The sequence below is a fragment of the Tachysurus vachellii genome, chromosome 2, assembly GCF_030014155.1.
Source record: "Tachysurus vachellii isolate PV-2020 chromosome 2, HZAU_Pvac_v1, whole genome shotgun sequence".
Lineage (NCBI taxonomy): Eukaryota > Metazoa > Chordata > Actinopteri > Siluriformes > Bagridae > Tachysurus > Tachysurus vachellii.
In genome coordinates, this window is record NC_083461.1 from 17,710,571 (window position 1) to 17,729,864 (window position 19,294).

The 19,294-nt window shown below is 38.8% G+C and overlaps 1 protein-coding gene across 2 annotated transcripts in view; it reads right to left on the reverse strand.

Moving 5' to 3' along the window:
• The window catches only part of plxdc1 (plexin domain containing 1), an 18,069-nt gene extending 116 nt beyond the window's left edge, over positions 1-17,953 (reverse strand). The window contains exons 1-14 of one of the 2 annotated variants that reach the window (XM_060861201.1): positions 17,519-17,953; positions 9,027-9,172; positions 7,027-7,170; positions 6,752-6,821; positions 6,138-6,260; positions 5,941-6,059; positions 5,453-5,552; positions 5,246-5,341; positions 4,937-5,018; positions 4,787-4,847; positions 3,538-3,664; positions 3,064-3,099; positions 2,115-2,263; positions 1-2,015 (exon numbers count right to left, since the gene is read on the reverse strand). The exon at positions 1-2,015 is cut by the window's left edge and continues 116 nt beyond it. In XM_060861201.1, the coding sequence (XP_060717184.1) occupies positions 1,893-2,015; positions 2,115-2,263; positions 3,064-3,099; positions 3,538-3,664; positions 4,787-4,847; positions 4,937-5,018; positions 5,246-5,341; positions 5,453-5,552; positions 5,941-6,059; positions 6,138-6,260; positions 6,752-6,821; positions 7,027-7,170; positions 9,027-9,172; positions 17,519-17,594 (1,452 nt within the window). In that variant the 5' untranslated portion in view covers positions 17,595-17,953 and the 3' untranslated portion in view covers positions 1-1,892. The remainder of the gene's footprint in view (positions 2,016-2,114; positions 2,264-3,063; positions 3,100-3,537; positions 3,665-4,786; positions 4,848-4,936; positions 5,019-5,245; positions 5,342-5,452; positions 5,553-5,940; positions 6,060-6,137; positions 6,261-6,751; positions 6,822-7,026; positions 7,171-9,026; positions 9,173-17,518) is intronic. The other variant, XM_060861209.1, reaches the window with a different exon arrangement.
• Positions 17,954-19,294: the final 1,341 nt, after the last annotated feature.

The following is a 19,294-nucleotide window of genomic DNA, read 5'->3' on the forward strand; positions in this document are numbered from 1 at the left end:
TCTTTATCATAACTTTGTACCAAATATCTGACATGCAATTACAATTTCAAATTGTAACAATTAGTGCTTGCATATGAGTTATGTCAGAACAGTAATATGTTAAACAGTAATTTCAAACCATTTCCTTGATTGGAACTGGATTCCATATATATTTTTAGAAAGATCTTTCTTGGGTAATGAAATCATCATTTTCCTTTGAAGATGCATGCTTATAATCTTTAAACGTTTCTAGACATTTAACAGAGATGCTCAAGTCACATTTTGCAAGTCAGAATCATGACAGTCAGTACTTGAGCTGCAAGTATAAGACACAAGTTGTGGTCTAATGGTTAGAGTCTGACTCTCAACCCTAAGGTTGTGGGTTCGAGTTTTGGGCCGGCCATGACTGAGGTGCCCTTGAGCAAGCCACCGAACCCCCCCAACTGCTCCCCATAAATGGCTGCCCACTGCTCTGGGTGTGTGTTCACGGTGTGTGTGTGTTCACTGCTATGTGTGTGCACTTTGGATGGGTTAAACACAGAGAACAAATTCTGAGTATGGGTTACCATACCTAGCTGTATGTCATGTCACTTTCACTTAAAGTCTCTGAGCTGCAAGTCTGAATCAATTCGCAAGTCTCTATGCTGCAAATCCAAGCTAATTCACAAGTTTCTATGCTGGCATCCCAAACCAAGTCTTTTATTTGCAAGTATGAGTAAATTTATGAGTCTCTGAGCTGTCAAGTTCAAGCTAACTTTCAAATCTCTCTGTAAGGCTTAGTCATTTTTGAAGTCTTAAAAGATAACGTCACAAGTCTGAGTGAAATTTCTTGACAAGTCACTAGAAACTGAGCTCTAAGTCTGAGTCAAGTCAAAAGTCTCTCAGCTGAGGACTGATTCATGTTTTAAGTCTTAAATTATTAGTGTTTGTGTTCATGTTATTAACCAAACTGGAATTTCAATCTCAACTCCAAGTGAAGTCATGAGTCAGTCAATGTGCAATTTGGGTGCAATTCAAATTGAGTCCCTAACATGAGCCTCCATCTCTGTATAATAACGATATAATTTAAAACATATCATAAAGAAAATCTGATATTGCTAGTTGTTTAATTTCAGGCTTCTTTTCACATTTTTCTTATGCAGGAACCAGCTCTGTCCCACTGGAACAGAGCTGCTTGGCTATATGTCTCTTTTCCTTAAACGACATGAAAAATACATTTCACAAAGGTGCTGGGGTAAACTCCAGGAAAAAAAAAATTCTGTCTGTCTATCATTTTAATTCACCTCACAGGGAGTAGAAAGCACACTGCTCCTTAAAAAAAAACAGTATAGCTTTTATAGTTATTTTTTTAATTTGTCTGTTGGGAACTATCATTACAATACTGATACCTGAAACTTGATCCTAGGGAACAGAATATAAAAAAGGTAAAAAAAAAAAAAATATCAGATCACATCATATAACTATTACTACTGATATAATTCATTTAAAGTGCAGTCCAGTCCATGTGGCTAACTGAGTATTATTTTCCCCCATTGAACATAATATAAAACACAAAACATCTTTTTTTAAAAACAAAATTCTACAAAGTTGTACTATACTGTACACTAACTGCAGGACTCTTTGTGGTTAATGTATGTGCCACTCTCACCGCCTTTACCAAGGGCGTAGCTAGCACATTTTCCATTAACATTGCCTGTTCCTTAATAAAAGGAATAAACAAATAGCACAAGAGGTGCTGCAGGAATGACTGTCAAATCTATGGAGGCAGAGAAAGCTTGCAAGGTAACTATCCACAGTCTCTGGTGTCCATTCATGTGGTGGTTTACAGCCCCTCATTGTCTTTTTTTGTGTTTGAACTTTTACCAAAAAAAACAGATATTAATTGGTTCCTTTGTGGAGGAAGTCCCGCCTCCTCAGCACTGCTCCGCCTCAATAAATCCATCCTTTTCATGAAACCCAAGTTCAACCTCAGCATAGCTGGAATGGCAACCCTGATTGCGGAACTTCATGGACGGCCAATAGTTATTGGTTCGGCGCTACAAATGAACAGAACAGTTACACTTTAATATCAGTGTCATTATTTTTTATATTAGAGAACAGTTGAATTATAAAATCTAAGTTGTCATTAGATTTACCTGCATGAGGTAGAATGGAGGGGCAACAGTGGGGTGTGTGTTTATATAGTACACAGCCAACAGGGTCAGAAAGACCAGAAGGACCAGGGCTGCCACTACACCCGCAATAATTGCAGTGTGTTCTGGAGGCTCATCCCCACCAGAAGAACCTAGAACAGCAGAAGACCACATTGGATTCACTTGTCAGCCAAGAACATGAATCTGACGTTACAGCAGACACAGAGTCACAGAAATTGGTTAGTTGAAAAATTTTGCCAGTTCTGATGAATTACAATTTCTGTTGTGACATGCAGATGGTACATGGATCCAACTGGCCTTGCAAGGATGAGTATTTTTAGAGACCTTATAATTGGTGGGTTCTAGCCAGCACAAGTATGGCGTTCCAAATAAAGTTGCTAATGAGTGTTGAAAAACTGCATACTGAGATTGTATACTGACATGTAGTTAGGACAGTGGCTGTGTTCAAAATCAATCACTCTTGCTTCATGCAAACATTTATGGACCATCCATCCATCCATCCATCGATCCATCCATCCATCCATCCATCCATCCATCTATCTATCTATCTATCTATCTATCTATCTATCTATCTATCTATCTATCTATCTATCTATCTATCTACTGTGGGTGAGAATGGGGAAAAAACAGCTACTTTATTTTAACTTTATTGGGTGCCACACATTGACCAGTCATCTCAGAGGGGAGGTGGTTGCCTAGTGGTAAAGGAGAAAATTGTGAGTTTGAATCCCAGGTCCTCCAAGCTGCCACAGCTGAGCAAGGCCCTTAACCCTCAATTGAATAAACATGCAAGTTGCTCTAGATAAGAGCATCTGCCAAATGCTGTAAATATCAGGCAACAGAAAATGTTTTTTAAGAGATTAGGTCATAAGGTGTATACAAAGCCTTAATTACTATTGAATGGGAAAGACAAACACAGAGGCCGACTCACCATTATCATGGTGGTGAAAGAGAAGGTTGGTGTCATCTGCAGGGACAGAATGTCGTGAGATGGCAGGACAGAGGCAGAGGCAAGAACAGCACAAGAGCAGTTTTAGCAAAAGCGCTCATGCAAGATGAATTCAACAGACGTGGGATAAGCACCAACATGTTAACACACAACCTATAAGATTTCATACAGCCAGGCCCTGCCAATAAGTAGTATTTCAAGCATCTTGTGCATAATATAGTATAAGTATAATAATACGTGTATGTGCACTTGATCAGACACAGTGACTAAAAGTACATGCTTGTGGACAAGTAAAAACATAGAGGCTTTTGTTTAACAACCATCAATGGCATTTATGGCAATAACTGGTGTGTCGGATAAAATCTAACATACAGTATTTTAATCAGCAGGATATGACCCCATGAAAACAGCTGCTTCGAATAAACTTATACGTGCGTTTGGGATGAGATGACTCACCCTCAGTGGCAGGGCTGCCTGGCCTAGTTGCAGGGGACATTGAAGCGGCAGGAACAGGGGAGCTGAATGGACTCATCGAACTGTCTGCACCTCCCTGAATGTAATCCTCACATGTGCCCTCCTTTGCCTGACATAAAAAAATACCAAAAACCGATTGTAGAGTTTCAATCATTCTTCAGCTGCAGATTGGAATCGCTTATTCCTAAATATCTGAATTCTAGAGATTAAGGTAGCATGTATTGTAAGTACCTTTAATATTTAAATCTCTTCTACACTCTCACCATTGAATTTTTCCAAACAACACTGCTGGCAATTATTTATTTTCTGCTAAATTGCTACAACATAATATACATTTTTATATTCTACAATGGTTAACATATGTATTATTCAAAAATATAATGTTATAAATATATATATATATATATGTTATGAAATATATACATATACATAGATACATATATTATGAAATATTAAGCATAATATTTGACCATTATTACCACAATCATTTGACAACAATTATGTTTATTTTGTTTTTAAATAAGTTATACTTTATACACCATATGAAACAAATTAGTTTCTTGTACTCTTTACTTATAAAAATTCACTTCCTCACAAAAACTTGTTACCTTGTCATAGAACAACTAAGAAAATTGAAAATGAAAAAGTCTACTGTCGTGAAGACAATTTACTGAATTTACTCCTTACAAAATGTTTAAAAAATGTCTTAGTACAGAAAGCTTCATCATAATAACAATTAATTGTTCTTTCATTATTTGATAAACAATGACACATTTTTAAAAACCTGTTTAAAATCGATTACTTACCGTGCCTGTCATTCAAGTCTCTTAGAATTAGCTGTTTTTAATTCAACAGGTTTGGGCCTCTTATCTCCAATGGTGAGAAAATACTTTGCTATAGCACCCTATACAATTGCTACATCTTTGTGGCAACCGTTTAGGGAAGGCTTACATATTGGTCTAATGGCCAGATGTCCACATACTTTTGGCCATGTAGTGTACTACAATAAACCTGTGATTCTCCATGAACTACTGTGAGAGCTGTCAGAAAATGAATGAATTAATAACACTTCATCACTTTATGATTACATTAGTAAAGAATGTAATGAAAAATGTCCAAAATTGATAACATATATATAATCATGTGGATATATTTTGGCAAGCACTAGGAACTTAGTTTCAGAAAAAGAAAAATATATCTAGCGGGAATGTTGTGTTGAGATATTTTGTACCTCCTCTGAGCAGCCGAATTCAAGCCATTCCTGTCTATGCCGGTCTATCCCATCTGAACACCTGAAAACACACAAAATCACAGAATGGTTCAAGGAGAAACTTTATTGAGATATAAATCTTTTCAGCAACATTATTTGTGTAGGAGGTACCTCTGCAGGATGTTGCACCAGCCGCAGCCCGTAGTGAAGTTGGAGTGGAGACACTGGTCGCAGTTGGTGTGTTGGAGGCAGGCTGAAGTGCATCAACATGGACGGAGTGCAAAATAAACAAAGACATCTCTATTGGCAAGCAGAATTTTATGAGTCTTATAAGCAGTCTATAATCTGAGTTTGCTTATATTTACAAATTTATACAAAGTTATTTGTAATACCTTTTACATTTAACTATAGCCATAAAGTTTCATGCTTTTGAAAATGACCGTTAGTTAAATGTAACATTTTTGTGTACAACACACTCACTAGGTAATGGGCTGAACACAAATGCAGAGCGGTTTACAATCTCAGTGGTGTTGACTTCAACCCGATGATATTCATAGATCGTTCTCCTTTTAGATTCTGCTTATTTGAGAATAAAAATATTATTAGTGAAGCCAGGAATAACACTAAATTTATTAGAATAAGAGTTTTTGAAATGACCAAAAAAAAAGAGATTTGAAAAGAACTAACCTGGGGATTGCGGAGAAGAAATAAAGGCCATGAAGGCATCAGACAGACCAACCTTCACTGGGTGCTCAGTTGAGTTGATCTTTACCACTGGTAAAGGCACCTAACGACAGACAACATCCCAGAGGGTCTTTCAGTGGGAACTGTATGTGCAAAATCCTGTGTTAAGGATTTAGTAATAAATCTGAAGTAACTGAAGCGTTAATGAAATATTTAACTGTAAATATGGCTGGAAGAATTGTGCAATCACACATCTTGCTGGCCATGCTACAGCACTAGAATTGGAATAAGTAGAGCAACAACTTAACAAGATCAGGTCAGGAGAAGGGCTAGACCTGGTTTTTGGTCTTAGACTGAACCTGGAACATTCCAGGTTAGTGCAGAGCCCTTACATTTTGCTGCCAAGTGGTCTTACAGTGTTTTCGCATGTTTCTTGGCTCTCTGATATTTATCTTGCTTCAGGTATTTTGACCATGTTCCGCAGAACTCACGTCTCTGTAGCCAAAAACAATGGTTCCATTGCGGTGAAGAGCAGCCTGGAAGGTGAAGGCTCCCTCTGCCTCCCTGCCCTGAAGCCTCACTTTATCCCACTGCACAACAAACACCTCTCCTGGAAATCCAGCATTCAACGGTCAGGTTAGAGGTCAATGCTCTTAAACACACATTATGTTGAGTTGGCATCACTCACCATTGTCCAGGTAGCACACAGTGGAATTCCTAGAGAAACTGGGGTCAAAGTTGGCCATGAGAGGCGCAATGTACTGAGTAGCAGTCAGCATGCGATGCGTAATCTCTCCAGTAAAAATGAACCCTAAAGCAAAGAAAATTCCAAATCAAAGCCATGAATAAATTAACTTAACAGGATAGATTCACTTTTATATCCTGTACACTCTTGTGCTAAAGAGTCTTCTGTTGTATCCCACTGTGGAAATATTCTATTTTCTCTCAGTGATATAAAAATAATTATGAAAGTTAATTAGTCAAGCAGACCTAGGATGCATGAGGCTACAGCCAGGCAGAATTATGGTCACTTTTCTCATCAGTGAAAGATATGAGAGACCGAGTCTTTAATTAACAAAGCCTCTCTCATTAGTGCTCTATTTTCCAATGCTAATTTAAGAAGCAGCAGACCATTAGAAAAATTTCCTTAGATGAAGTAAAGCTGTTAAAAGACAAAAAGAATGGACATACTCTATCTAAACAGAAAAATTATTTGACTCATGCACAAACATAGCCCATGGACTTTCATACTAATGTGCTCTGGTTAGGTACCAGAGCTACAAGTGACTGTGTGTGTCCTACCTCCAGTTGCTATGGTGATTTGCCGCACTTGATGTCCATAGAAGGGGAAGTCAAAGGAAAGGGCCACCCGCTGGATATTGAGAGCGGAGGAGAAAGAAAAACAGGAAAAGTGGGAATTGCTGTAAAAATGCTCTATAAAAGGATAATTATAAGGGAGGACAATGTGTTTGCTTGTGCTTATAACCACATCCATGTATATGACCTCCATTTATAAACCTATAAATGTTTTTAGGTGTAGATATGTGCGAGTGGGTGTATCGGTGCATGTTTCTTACCGCTGCCTGGCGGTGTGTGTTTGACAGGATGCCATGCACCCTGACTTGACCCGCCTGGACTGAATTCAGATCCACCCAGAGCTCCTGAGTTTGCTTGTCACTAGGTCCAAAGCTACGCCATGAGTAATACTTTTGAGCATCCTCCTAAGAGAGGAAAGAAAGATGAGAAGTGGAAGAAAATAATAAAAACAACATTACAAGTTGAAAAATTACAGCTTGTAATGTGGGGTTTTGACCTGATGTGACAGCCTCTGGCACTACTGTCACGCGGTGTATGAAAAAGAATGGTTCAATCATGACAGATGGAGAGAACATTTCACTCCTCTTGAATCATTTTCACAGCTGCATCAAAAAGCTTTAAACGAAAGCTCTTCATATTTAAAATTCATAAAGCACATTTAAAACATAAAATATATAAGAATAAAATATCAAAAGATTTGTAGAGTTGTATTTTTAAGGTTTTTTTTGGATATTTGTCCTTTAGCTTGTCTTTCAACCATAGTGTTTTTTTTTAAATGTGTTTTTCCTTACAACATTTATTGTACTGAAGACATTTAATCTGTCATCAAGTTGAGAAGAAATCTTTCTGGCCATTTGAAAAAGTTACAGACTTCCAGACTACAGACTTAAGGCAGAATTGACAAAAAAAAAAACAGCAACGTTAACAAAACAAGATGACATCACACAAACCATAATACAATTTATTAATTAATGCGTCTGGAACAAATTCATCCCACATTTTCAATATCTTATATAACACACCACCAAGAATTCTGCTGGTGGGATTAATAAACCTCAAAGTCATGATAACACTTCTAAAGAAACAAATGGTTTAAATTAAAGACACACCAGGATTAAATACATACGATGGAATACTAGAAGTTTGACTATAATTATAAAACGTATATTTAACATATAAGAATATTATATGTTAACATGTTATATGTTAAACCCCCTCACACATACACACTGTGCATGTGTAAAAAGTGTTTCCAATCCAGCTTTCCACTATGTTATTAATGTATTCTCTAGGTGAAGGTGACAGAGAAGGATGGAGACAGTACAGTGAAGAGGTGTGAGTATTATCAAAAGTGGAGCAGTTAAAAGCAGGCTCTCTATCGTGCACACACAAACTGCAGCAGTGCTCCAGATAACTGCTTATGACCCAGTTTCCCTGATACACTCGGCCCAGAATGGCTTCTGTTTCTGGGGAAAGCCTTCAGCTCCAACAGCTGCCGTTCCCTGCTCTGCCTCACAGAGCTCCTATTTCTCTGCATGCATGTAACCAATAATGTCCACCATGATTGCAGAAAATTGCAGACATGATAATCACTGGTTGTCTTACGTGTGGAAAAAAAAGTGGTAAGATGCATGCATGCCCACACACATTAAAACATGCAACACATTAGAAATCCAGCATGTTTAAAAACCTCTGTTGGCAGAACTATTGGCAAATCTGGTTCAAATTTGATTTCAAGAGTGGGAAGCATAACACTGTTTATGGAAATCATTCGTATTCTGTTAGAGATACAAAAAAGCTCAGAGAAGCACTTAAATAAACCCACACATGCAAGGTTGCTGTGAGGTCTCTTTATCCTCCTCCCACTGGGATATTTAAAGACCATCAACGCAGGCTTTCTCCTCCATTCCATTTAGTGATTTTTTTTCTACACATAGTAGAGGAAAGAGACAAAAGACTTCTATCCATTATGCTACAAACACATGTTCTGCAAGACTTTAATGAAAACTGGGCCTAATCTGTAACTCTCATGGTGAATGACAGCACATTCAAATGGTTTGAATGCTGAGCAGTTGCTAAAGATTCATGTTCTGAATGACTGATTTTGATAATGTACATGATCTGAGGGGATTAGTGCAAGTGACACAAGTGAGGACACCTGCAGCCTGAGCAGCTCAGAAGAGAAGAGAAGAGAAGAGAAGAGAAGAGAAGAGAAGAGAAGAGAAGAGAAGAGAAGAGAAGAGAAGAGAAGAGATCTCACCACCACTCTGGTCATGTTATCAGGCAGTGTGTCAATTGCGAGGCCTCCTCCATTTGCCTCCTGGCCTGTTCTGTTCTGTGTACTGCGGCTTGACTCCTGCTGATCTCTCCTGACTCTCTGTACATCTGATTGTCCATGCAGTGAACCTAAGAACAACACAGAATATTTTTAATCCACATGGAAAAATACACATGCACAGCTACACAGCTCTCAGACTGTTTGGAACAAGAGTATGAGTGTCAGATTAATGTCATCACTGCTCTAAATAAAATATTCTGAGAGTGCTTAATAATCATGCTTATACCTCTGGAAGCAAATGCTCAGTTTACACAGTTTACAAGTTTGCAATCACTGGCATTAAACTCGAAAGCCTGATTTAGAACTAGAAGTACTTTGTTTTTTGCAGAGCCACTGACGCTGCTGAGTGATTTTTTCCCTTGTGTGCATGTTGTGGATTGAGGAAAGTCTGATGTCTTTGTGTATTTGACAGATTGGAGAGAGAACAGGAAAAAGAGGGAAATAAGACACCCATCTTCTCCAAAACATCTTTAAACACACCAGAATTGTGTAAAATAGACTATGTTCACATTACATCTTATTGCTTAATTTCCTTCCCTTTTTTCTCAGATCTAATCATTCTACTTTAATTGTTTACATTTGTCGTCTTCCTGTCATTAGTGTGAATAGGCCGCTGCCCTGAAATAACCTGCTCACACACAGTTTCCAAATCAAAAATGTGCATGAGGTATATGTGCCAAGAACAACAAAACTGAAAAAGCTTTTGCTGTTGTTGCAACTTTGTAACACAGAGTATGCGTAGGTATCATAGACCAGCCAGCAGTGATGCAAGTTCAAAAAAAGAATTTTGGTTAGGCATTCGTATTATAATTGCACAAACATTTATCAGATGTGTGCATATCCAGTTTACTTCAAAAGTTAATTTGCTACAGACAAACATGGAGATTTTTCCACAGATGGATATTGCAAGAAAACTCTGCCTGTCTATAGAAATGTCTCTCTGACATCTTCATCTTTTACTGATAATGAAACAGTATTAATCCTATCGTTACAACCTTGGTTCGGGTGTAAACCTCTCACATGCAAACTAAAAAACTTAATTATACAGAACCTACATGGCTCCAACACTGCATTTTTTTCTGGCAGGTAAAGCACTGTTTATCAAAGCCATTTTTAAAGTGAACTGAGAAGCAGGGCCTTGAAAAGACATGCTGCCAAGTCATTCTTTCCAGTAATGTGAAAGATATTGCAGGGCTTCACTGGAACAATTTCCAGACCTTATTCTCATGACACATACGTAATCAAGTACTTCTGTGCACTCTCTCATTCTCTTCTTCTTTCCCTTTCATGTATGATGATTATCAAGCCACTACCTTACTCTGTAGATAACAATCCATCTTTTACCTAATGCGATGCCATCAAAGGATTGTAGCATTGGGAGTGTAGTATTACCAAGAGTGCATGTAGGAATGGATCAGACCAGGATAGTGAAAGTGGCCCAGTTAGCCTTAGCAAGAAAAATTATGAGCTCTGGAATTAATTTACTGGGCCACTCATCATAAAATACAGACTTATGGTGTGTCCTCCAAAAGACATATTGAAAACAATATCTAAAGTCACATGCCTGACATACATGTTTTTCACATCTTATAAATGTCTTTGTGCTCAATGTTAAGACACACTGCAAAAACCATCAGTCTGGACAAAAAATGCTAGAGAGATGGCCTGTGGGTGACAATGATCCACACAGCTGTGAGCTAAATGCAAGTGCTGTAAAACAGGCCACAGCTGCCAGAAATAAAAACCAAATTTCTCCAATATGCAGTTATGTTAAGCAGTGGTCAAGACTTTCTCTAAGACTCCACTATAGTGAATTAGATCAAATCTCCTTGCAATGTTTGGTGTAATTATAGGTTTGTATTTCTGATCCGGTGCAGTTGAATACTTAAAAACAAACACACACACACAAGTATGTGCTCTGTGAAAAATATCAGTGTCTGTTGTTTATGCTGTTTTTATTTGGCACATGTGGCTTGGATCAGGTTTCCAGAGCTGCATTAAATGCATAGTTCTTTTACAGCTTTTTTCTTTTACAAAACATAAAACAGAGAAACAAAAAGCAACAGACCATAAAGAAAAACGATATTCTCACTCTGCAGGAGAGAAAGCAAAATAGAAGCACTGAAGGAAAAAAATTAAAAATGTGCATGAATGTGACGTCTATGATGAATTGGCTTTGAACACAGCTCCCAGAGGACAGCGCATCCTAGTGGCTAATGGTTGCCAAGGACTACAACTCACAGCCATCACAGACACTCTTACATTCACCTAACTACTGATCGCATGCACCTGGACCCTTCACCCATACACTAAATCACCCAAAAATAAGAATTTGTGAGAAATTTCAATTCATTTAGATGATTTACTCCAAAACTGAGGTGCCTCAAAGATGAATGTTTCCTCTGTTTCAGAGCTCTCAATGATAGAACCCATGAAACGGGGGCAGGTCAAGTTGAATGACAAATAACATTAGACTTTGGTTCTACTGTGGCAGTCCCAAGCACCAAGTTGAAGAGTGTTCATCAGGTACTGTGATCCAAGACCACCAGTCCACTTCTGAATGAGCCTACCCTATGCCTTACTCCAACACAGTCCAGCCCATTTCCTTTCTCACCCTAAAAGTACAAGCCTTAAGTAAAAGTACTCATTCAAGTGGGCTCCATCATGCATTGTACCAAGCCCACTGCACATAAGATTGTGCCTTTGAGTTCCTCACAGAATCCTGATCCCTTTGAATCTTTGCATATAACGCCTGTAACCCAAGGAAAAACAAGCCACTGAGGAGTAAATCAAAGAATCCCTCAAACAGAGGTACATACCTTTCCATGTCTCCAGCTTTCACTGGCTTTTTCTTCGTAGAGAAGAAAAGTGGTGGCCTACACCCACATATTGAATCTCAATGTATAAAAAGGTCAGAGATGAGTACTGTAGTGTAAGCACAATAGTAAAATATCCTCTGCCCCATGTATCAGTGGCTCTTGAAGTGCAAATGCGAATGCGAAATGCGAATGTTATCACAAAACTGCGTAAATCCACATTTGAGAGGGGGACAATGGGAAAACCACAAGAACTGAACATTGAAGCAAACAGCTCTCACGTTCCTGTTCACCACTGACTGCATGCACCTGGATTCCACAAACAATATAAATACCTTTACTGCACCTACACTTAACAAAGTATATTTTCTGTGTTTATTTTCATCAATCATTACCAAATCTTTTAAATATTGATTGGTCCCTGGTCCTAATTGCCTGAGCCAGTTTTTAGTGGAATTATTATTTTAAAAAAAAACCTGTCTACTGCACTTGCATCCTCATCTGCATCTTTTTCTTTCCTTCTTCTTTCGGCTGCTCCCTCTTTGGGGTCGCCAGAGAGGATCATGTGGTCTGCATATTAGATTTGGCACAGGTTTTATGCTGGATACCCTTCCTGATGCAACTCTCCTATTTTATCTGGGCTTGGGACCGGCACTGAGAGTTAACTCTTCAGTGGCTGGGTTAGTTCTCTACCAGGGAATCACACCCGGGCAGTTGCAATGAGAGCGTGGGATCCTGCCACTGGACCACCAGGAGGCCTGCATCCTCATCTGCATCAATTACCTAAAAGACCTTAGCATGACTAAGTTGGCCCTGATTCCCAACTCCACATCACCATGTCTTAAGAAACAGATTTACTACCTTATAAAACAAACCTATAAGGAAAAGGAGCATGAGAAAGATTTTCAAAAGCATAATTCATTTGGCATGAGGTACGGAATGGCTTGGACAAATCAAAGGGACTTTTCTCTCAAACAGGTCATAGAAATTAAATTGAAATACATGCACCAATAAATAAAAAACTCATAGAATGAGAGATAAAAAAAAAGTGATAATAGCCATCACAACAATCAAAAAGGTGTAGCATGTCAAATCCAGTCAATCTGATCTACTTACAGTTCACCAAAGCTGCTCTGAAATAAATTGGTAAATATTAAATGTCCATGATTTACCACTCAATATCCTGTAGTGTGGGTCTAACATGCAATTGTGTGACAATGCAACCTTTGTCATTATGAAAAGCAGATAATCACTGACATGCTGAACTATTTGTTTTGATATGAGTTCACATTTGCACACCCCAGATTCTGTTAGTTGTGATCATTGCTGCAATCAAATTGTGCAGAGACATAGATCTGAGCAAGGGGATGAAAATATTCTTAAAGCTAATAATGTTCCCAGGAGCACAGTAGGCTCCTGAGAGATATTTTGCGGACAAATAGGAAAAGGCCTTCTTGGACCTGTATGTACAGCCAAACTCGGTAAGAAAGCTAGAAGGGCATTAGACCATGCTCTAACTCTAACAGAGTTTCAGTTAGACAGTTCACACATAATCCCCTTTCAATCTGATTGAGCCTGAGAGGATCCGCCAGGAGAAATGGAAGTAACTGACCAAATCCTTGTTTGAAATGATTTAAGAAACTCGATGAAGACTTGAAGCTGTAATTGCTGAAGATGCTTCTCGAAATGACTAAATCCAGGGTCTGAGTACTTATTTAAATGAGAGATTTCAGATTTTAATTTTTAGCAAAAATACTTTTAGTAAAAAAAACTTTTCACAGCTGTTGTAGGATTGCATCAATCTTGCAGTGTGTCCCAGGCATTAGACAGATGAAGAGGGGGAGGGATGGTGTGTCACTCGGGAGCTGGTTTTAATGATGAGCCTTGTTTGAATTGGTAGCTGGAAAAGCTTGGCTATTTCTGCTGCCATGCAATGAAAGCCATCTAATTAGGTCATTTAGACCACATTGCTGTGAGACTCACATACCTGAATGAGAGAAACTGGAAGAGAAAGAGAATGTGGGATGACACAGAGCAGAGGAGGGAGACAAGGCTCAAAAGAGAGTGATGAAGGTGTCAAATGGGAGAGGAGGGAACAGACAGAAAAGGGAGGAAGAGAGAATTGTAGAAAGAGCAACAAATGGAGCAGCCCCAAAACTACTCAATAAATGCAGGCTAAATGGCCATCATGGTAATTCTCCACAAAGCAGTTTCCTCTCGTTGGCCTGCATATTCGCTTTGCTTCTCCGAAGGAGTAAATATGCAAACCATGACGTATTTCTCATTGGCATCTACCATAACTGTTAGATCAGTGTTGATATGTAACATGTGGCACTGATGTGCAACCTGCTGAACATATCAATATGACAGCTCTAGAGCTTGCACGGTGCTGAGCTTCTTCATATAATTAAAAGAAACAAATATTTACTCAGTGATTAAATACACACAGGAAAAGAGAAGGAAATAGGGCATGTTCACATACACACACATAACACACTAGTCACACAACAATCTCAAATCCATCAAATTATAATTGAATCAAATCAGCAGGATTAGTGTACTTTATTACTTTATTCTCCTGCCAAAAGCCGCTCTGTCTTGCACAAGAAAAAGAGTAATCGCAAATTGCGTATGGGGAAGAGAAGATGTTTTCAGCCAGTGCTTTCTCCCTTCTCCCTCTTATATTGCAGTGTCTGTTTTGAGTGCTCTGCTCTGCATAAACTTTGGTGTGGCTGCCCACGGGCAGATTGTTTTCATCTCTTTCGAGTTAAAGTACTTTTAACAGATCACTGGTTATTGTCTTTTCTACAGAGCTCTTGACTCAGGAGAGAGAGAGAGAGAGAGAGAGAGAGAGAGAGAGAGAGAGAGAGAGAGAGAGAGAGAGAGAGAGAGAGAGCAACTTGGCATCTACATTTAAGACCCAAATTAAAAATCAGTTCAAAGGAGCTTTTGTCTAGATGAATGATATGCAGTGACACAGGGTAGTACTTTACTATCCAGGGGATAAAAAGGAATGGAGAAAAAGAACTGTGTTGTTGTGAAGTGAAGCCTGAGAATCTTTCTTTTAGGGCAGCATTTTGTCTGCAGATTTAATCACAGTACAAATATTAAAAAATAAATGCTACAGCTAGAGCTGTCAATTTATAATTACTCAGATTACGTGGTGTTCAAGTGAGTTTCAAGCTAAATTTGTTCTGACCTTTGTTCCCTAATAAAATGAATTACAGCCAGTGTCATGGACAGAAATGTAAATAAAAGATATGAGAAAAAAGAACATGCAAAAAGATGCATAAAGAATTGATTTAAAATCGTATATTGGAACCAGAATCTAAATTGCATCAAATAGTGATATGCCTGGAGATTTCAAGCTATATATTACAAACGTAAATCCTTCATTTAAGCTGCTGCTTCAAATTGATAAATTAGTCTGGCTGTTCCCTTTAGGTTTATTAGATCACCGAACACATATCAGAGCCAGTCTTCTGAGTTATAAGCTCCATATGTGTGATTTGTAGCAGGCAAGAAAGAGGGCCTCCTATGCATACAGGAGGATAGCTTTCAATTTGGCACTTGATTGTAGACTGTAACCATAGTACCCAATCCCAAACACATTCAGCTGTGCTGATAAGAGAAAAACAAAAAAGAACTGAAGGATTAAGAGAGATCACTTCTGCTGTGCATCTTGTGTCTATGACAATGCTTTTAATTCAAAGCAGATGAGCTACATGTCATCAAAACATTTCAAATATATAGAATGTGCTAAAATGGAAGCATGCTCAGTGTACACTTGGTATAATTTATTTCTGTATCACAAGACTTGATTCACATTCCACTGAACATGAATTGAGCAACATGATCCAAAATTGATTATCTCTATGTCACTGAATCTGCAGCTGAAGAGGTCTCATGTCCACTAATTGGTTTAGAGGATCTTAATAAACTGTTATCTTGTACCAGTCCAGTGTATTAAAATAATTTAGCGAGCTCTCTGGGATAGCTGAGAACTGAGAACAAAGACAGACTGAGAACTGAAAGAAAACACACTGAAAAAGTGATTGACAGCAGGTTTCCCCTAAGCAACAACTAAAAAAAGCTTGTCATCACACACACTAGCAGGCTGTCCACATCAAGTACACAAAGTAGGCAGTAAAACAAAAGAACAAGATGGGCTCCCAACATAAAATGTGATGCAAAAATATTGTTGTCTCACTTAGGGCAAAATTAACTTTGCACAAGCTGAGTGTTTTTTACGTGTGCAGAACATGATAAGGAAGTAGGTAATATTGGAGAGATTGGACATTTAAATAGGCCTAGGATTAGAAATGGGTTATAGAGAACATGTTTTTGAATCTGATAAATAAGCTGTTCTTGACTGACAGTTTTTCAGCTGCTTCAAACAACATCAATTCTGTCACAAGCAGTATACGAGCATGCAGGATCGAGGATACATATACACACAAACACACAGTCTCTCTGTGTCTTGTGGGCTCTGTGAGGTTGCAGCATGAGAGCAGGGAGGCACAGGAGGGACAGGGGCCAGAGAAAGTGGAGCAGTGCTGCCTAGCAGAGAGAAGAAGAATCAGGACTGCTAAAAATACAGCATCTCCAAGGAGGACAAAAATACACACGCCCACACACACACCCCCACGCACAAACAGGCACAGGGTGGGTGCCACTGAAATGAGAACAAGAACATATGTATAAAATATCCACATATTTTCTTACACTTACTATACCAATTAAAGGACAAACAAGAGAGAACAGTTTTTGTGAATAAGCAACAATTCAACAAAAACTTTAAAAAAATGGTTTTAAGGTGAAATCTAAAGTAGGGAACTTTTGGACACTGTCTAACTGTAAGCTTCAGGAGAAGCTTCTGTTCACAAATCTACATAGGTGACATGGAGGACAGGTAAAATGGAGGTGGGTGTTGAAGTAATTATATGATAATAGATACATACCCAGTGATTCGTTTTTCCCATCTTAATGACAATGTGTTTATAGCACTCTGAATATCAAGACATTTTATTACACAGCTGTGTTGACTTATCGTTGTGGAATATATTGTTGTGGAACTTCCATCATCGGGTTTGTCACGAATGTGTAGGCAAATGCATGTTAGAGTATGTGTTGGTTCACACAAACACACACACACACACATGCTTTTTGTGCGTTGAAATGAGAAACCAAGCCAGACAAATCTTGACATAAACAGATGTAGCCCAACTTTCAGCTTGTGTGTTGTCCATTTCCTCTGAGTCATAAGGATCCTCAGGGCGAAACACACAAGTTTACACAAGCATCAGGACAGAGTCTTACAGTGAAAGGAAACAGATACACACTCAAAAACCAGAACTTTCAAAATCAGAACACACAAACCCAAAACAAAAAACTGCAGCACACCATTACCTCTGATGTATTTTTTCCTGAATAACAGTCTCTTAGTTCATCAATATGCACAAGGAAAAGTATGGGGAATAGACTTTATAATTGCTAAGACCTAGGTCTGCTTATGAAACATTTCTGCATAGTTTCTAGCACAGGTCTGTCACCTGTGTGTGTGTGTGTGTGTGTGTGTGTGTGTGTGTGTTTTCTTACCTGATAGCTCTTGACTCCAGACTCTGGCAAGCTCTGCCTGGGACAGACAGATGAGCAGTACAGCGCACAGACCCATGGCCAGCTTTCTCTCAGTCTTTCACTTACTCCTCTCCTCTTCTTCCTCCTCCTCCTCTTCTTCCTCCTCCTCTCCTCTCTTCTCCCTCCTCGACTCCTCTCGTGTCACCTTGCTCCTCTTTTCCGTGTACGCTTTGACAAGCTCTTTTTCTTACTCTATTTTCTGTCTCTTCCCTCCCTCTGCTTTCCCCTCCTCTCTCACTCTTTTCCACTTAGGAAAAAAGAAAGTGATTCTTGCCTTCCCTGTTTACTCTGTTGCTGCGCTTCCTTTAACCGAATTCTCGGATGTTGTAGTCATGGTAATGCGAGAGTCCAAGGTGGGACAGGCAGGCAGACCGGGTGAGTTCTCCACCTCCTCTCTCTCTCTCTCTCTCTCTCTCTCTCTCTCTCTCTCTCTCACTCTCACTGCTCCTATACCCCACTTACAAATATTTATATATTTCTGCTTTTCTCTTTATTTCAAAACAAGAATCTCCAAGGGTGGAGCTGTAGCTAGTGCCACCTAGTGGAAATGACATCCTATGGGTAGACACAAACGCTTTGTTTTTTTAGTGTTCTACATTTAATTCTATATGTAACCCTAACCTTAATCCCAGTTACCACTAAGAAATTTTTTTAAAGATTGAAAAAAGTAGCATAAGTATATATGTATATAGTTTTAGTTAAATTCATCCTCCATGTAACCCTGTGTGTGTTCCCATGAAATCAAACAAAATGTTACACTGAGGTCTTGAAAACTAAAAACGTTCCATTTAGACATGCCATCCAACAGTTAAATAAACTGTTCTCTTGAGCCTACACGAATGACAGCACAAAATAATGGCCAATGCTAATATTTTTGCACCCTTTCTCTGACCCATAACTGGTGAGAACAGGACAACAGTTCTGCAGGAACTTCTCTGAAAGAGTGAGAGGATCAAGTGGAACAACTCTAAAAGGATCCCACACAGCTGCCGACCACCATAAAGTGCCAATACTCCCACAGAGAGATTAGCTTTCCAAAATCAAACCCATGAGAACACACACACAAACACACTCAGACACACACACACAAACTCTCACAGTTTGTGTTCCCACCATTCTTCTTGGGGTAATTGAACAAGCCTCTGCAGGAAAAAATATGATTTCCTGTCAACACGCTGTTAATACGTTAGCATGCACAGCAAATCCAATTTACAGAAAAAATAATACAACCCACTTAAACAAATCCTTAATGAATCAAAAGCTCAAATGATACAGTTCATTTCACATGGCCACAGGGTATTACTTGCACCTTTGTACAGTTCTCAGTGCAGTGTGATGTATTTCTCAGGCAGACTGAGTGTATATTGATCAGTGATTGAGAGGAAGTCATCCGTTTCCCACACTTTTTTTTGTGAGGAATGTCATAATGGCATACAGTCTCAAGCAGATTCTCCCTCTCACACTCCTTACAAGAAACTCTTTTTATTTGCTCTAAACAAGGCAATTTCTACTCAAAACTGGCATGTTCTCTCTCAAGGTTATACAGTGTTGGTGGTTTGTTCTTCCAGTTATACAGTCCAGATGTAGCATATGGAATCAGTTGTAAGGGCATTTATGAGTGTAAATAAACTGATTAAACAGTATGAACACTTCTGTTTTAAATCCACAACCTTCAGCCAGAAGATGTCCACACAGCAAACATACATATTTGACCAGATGATTTAAAGCCAATGAACC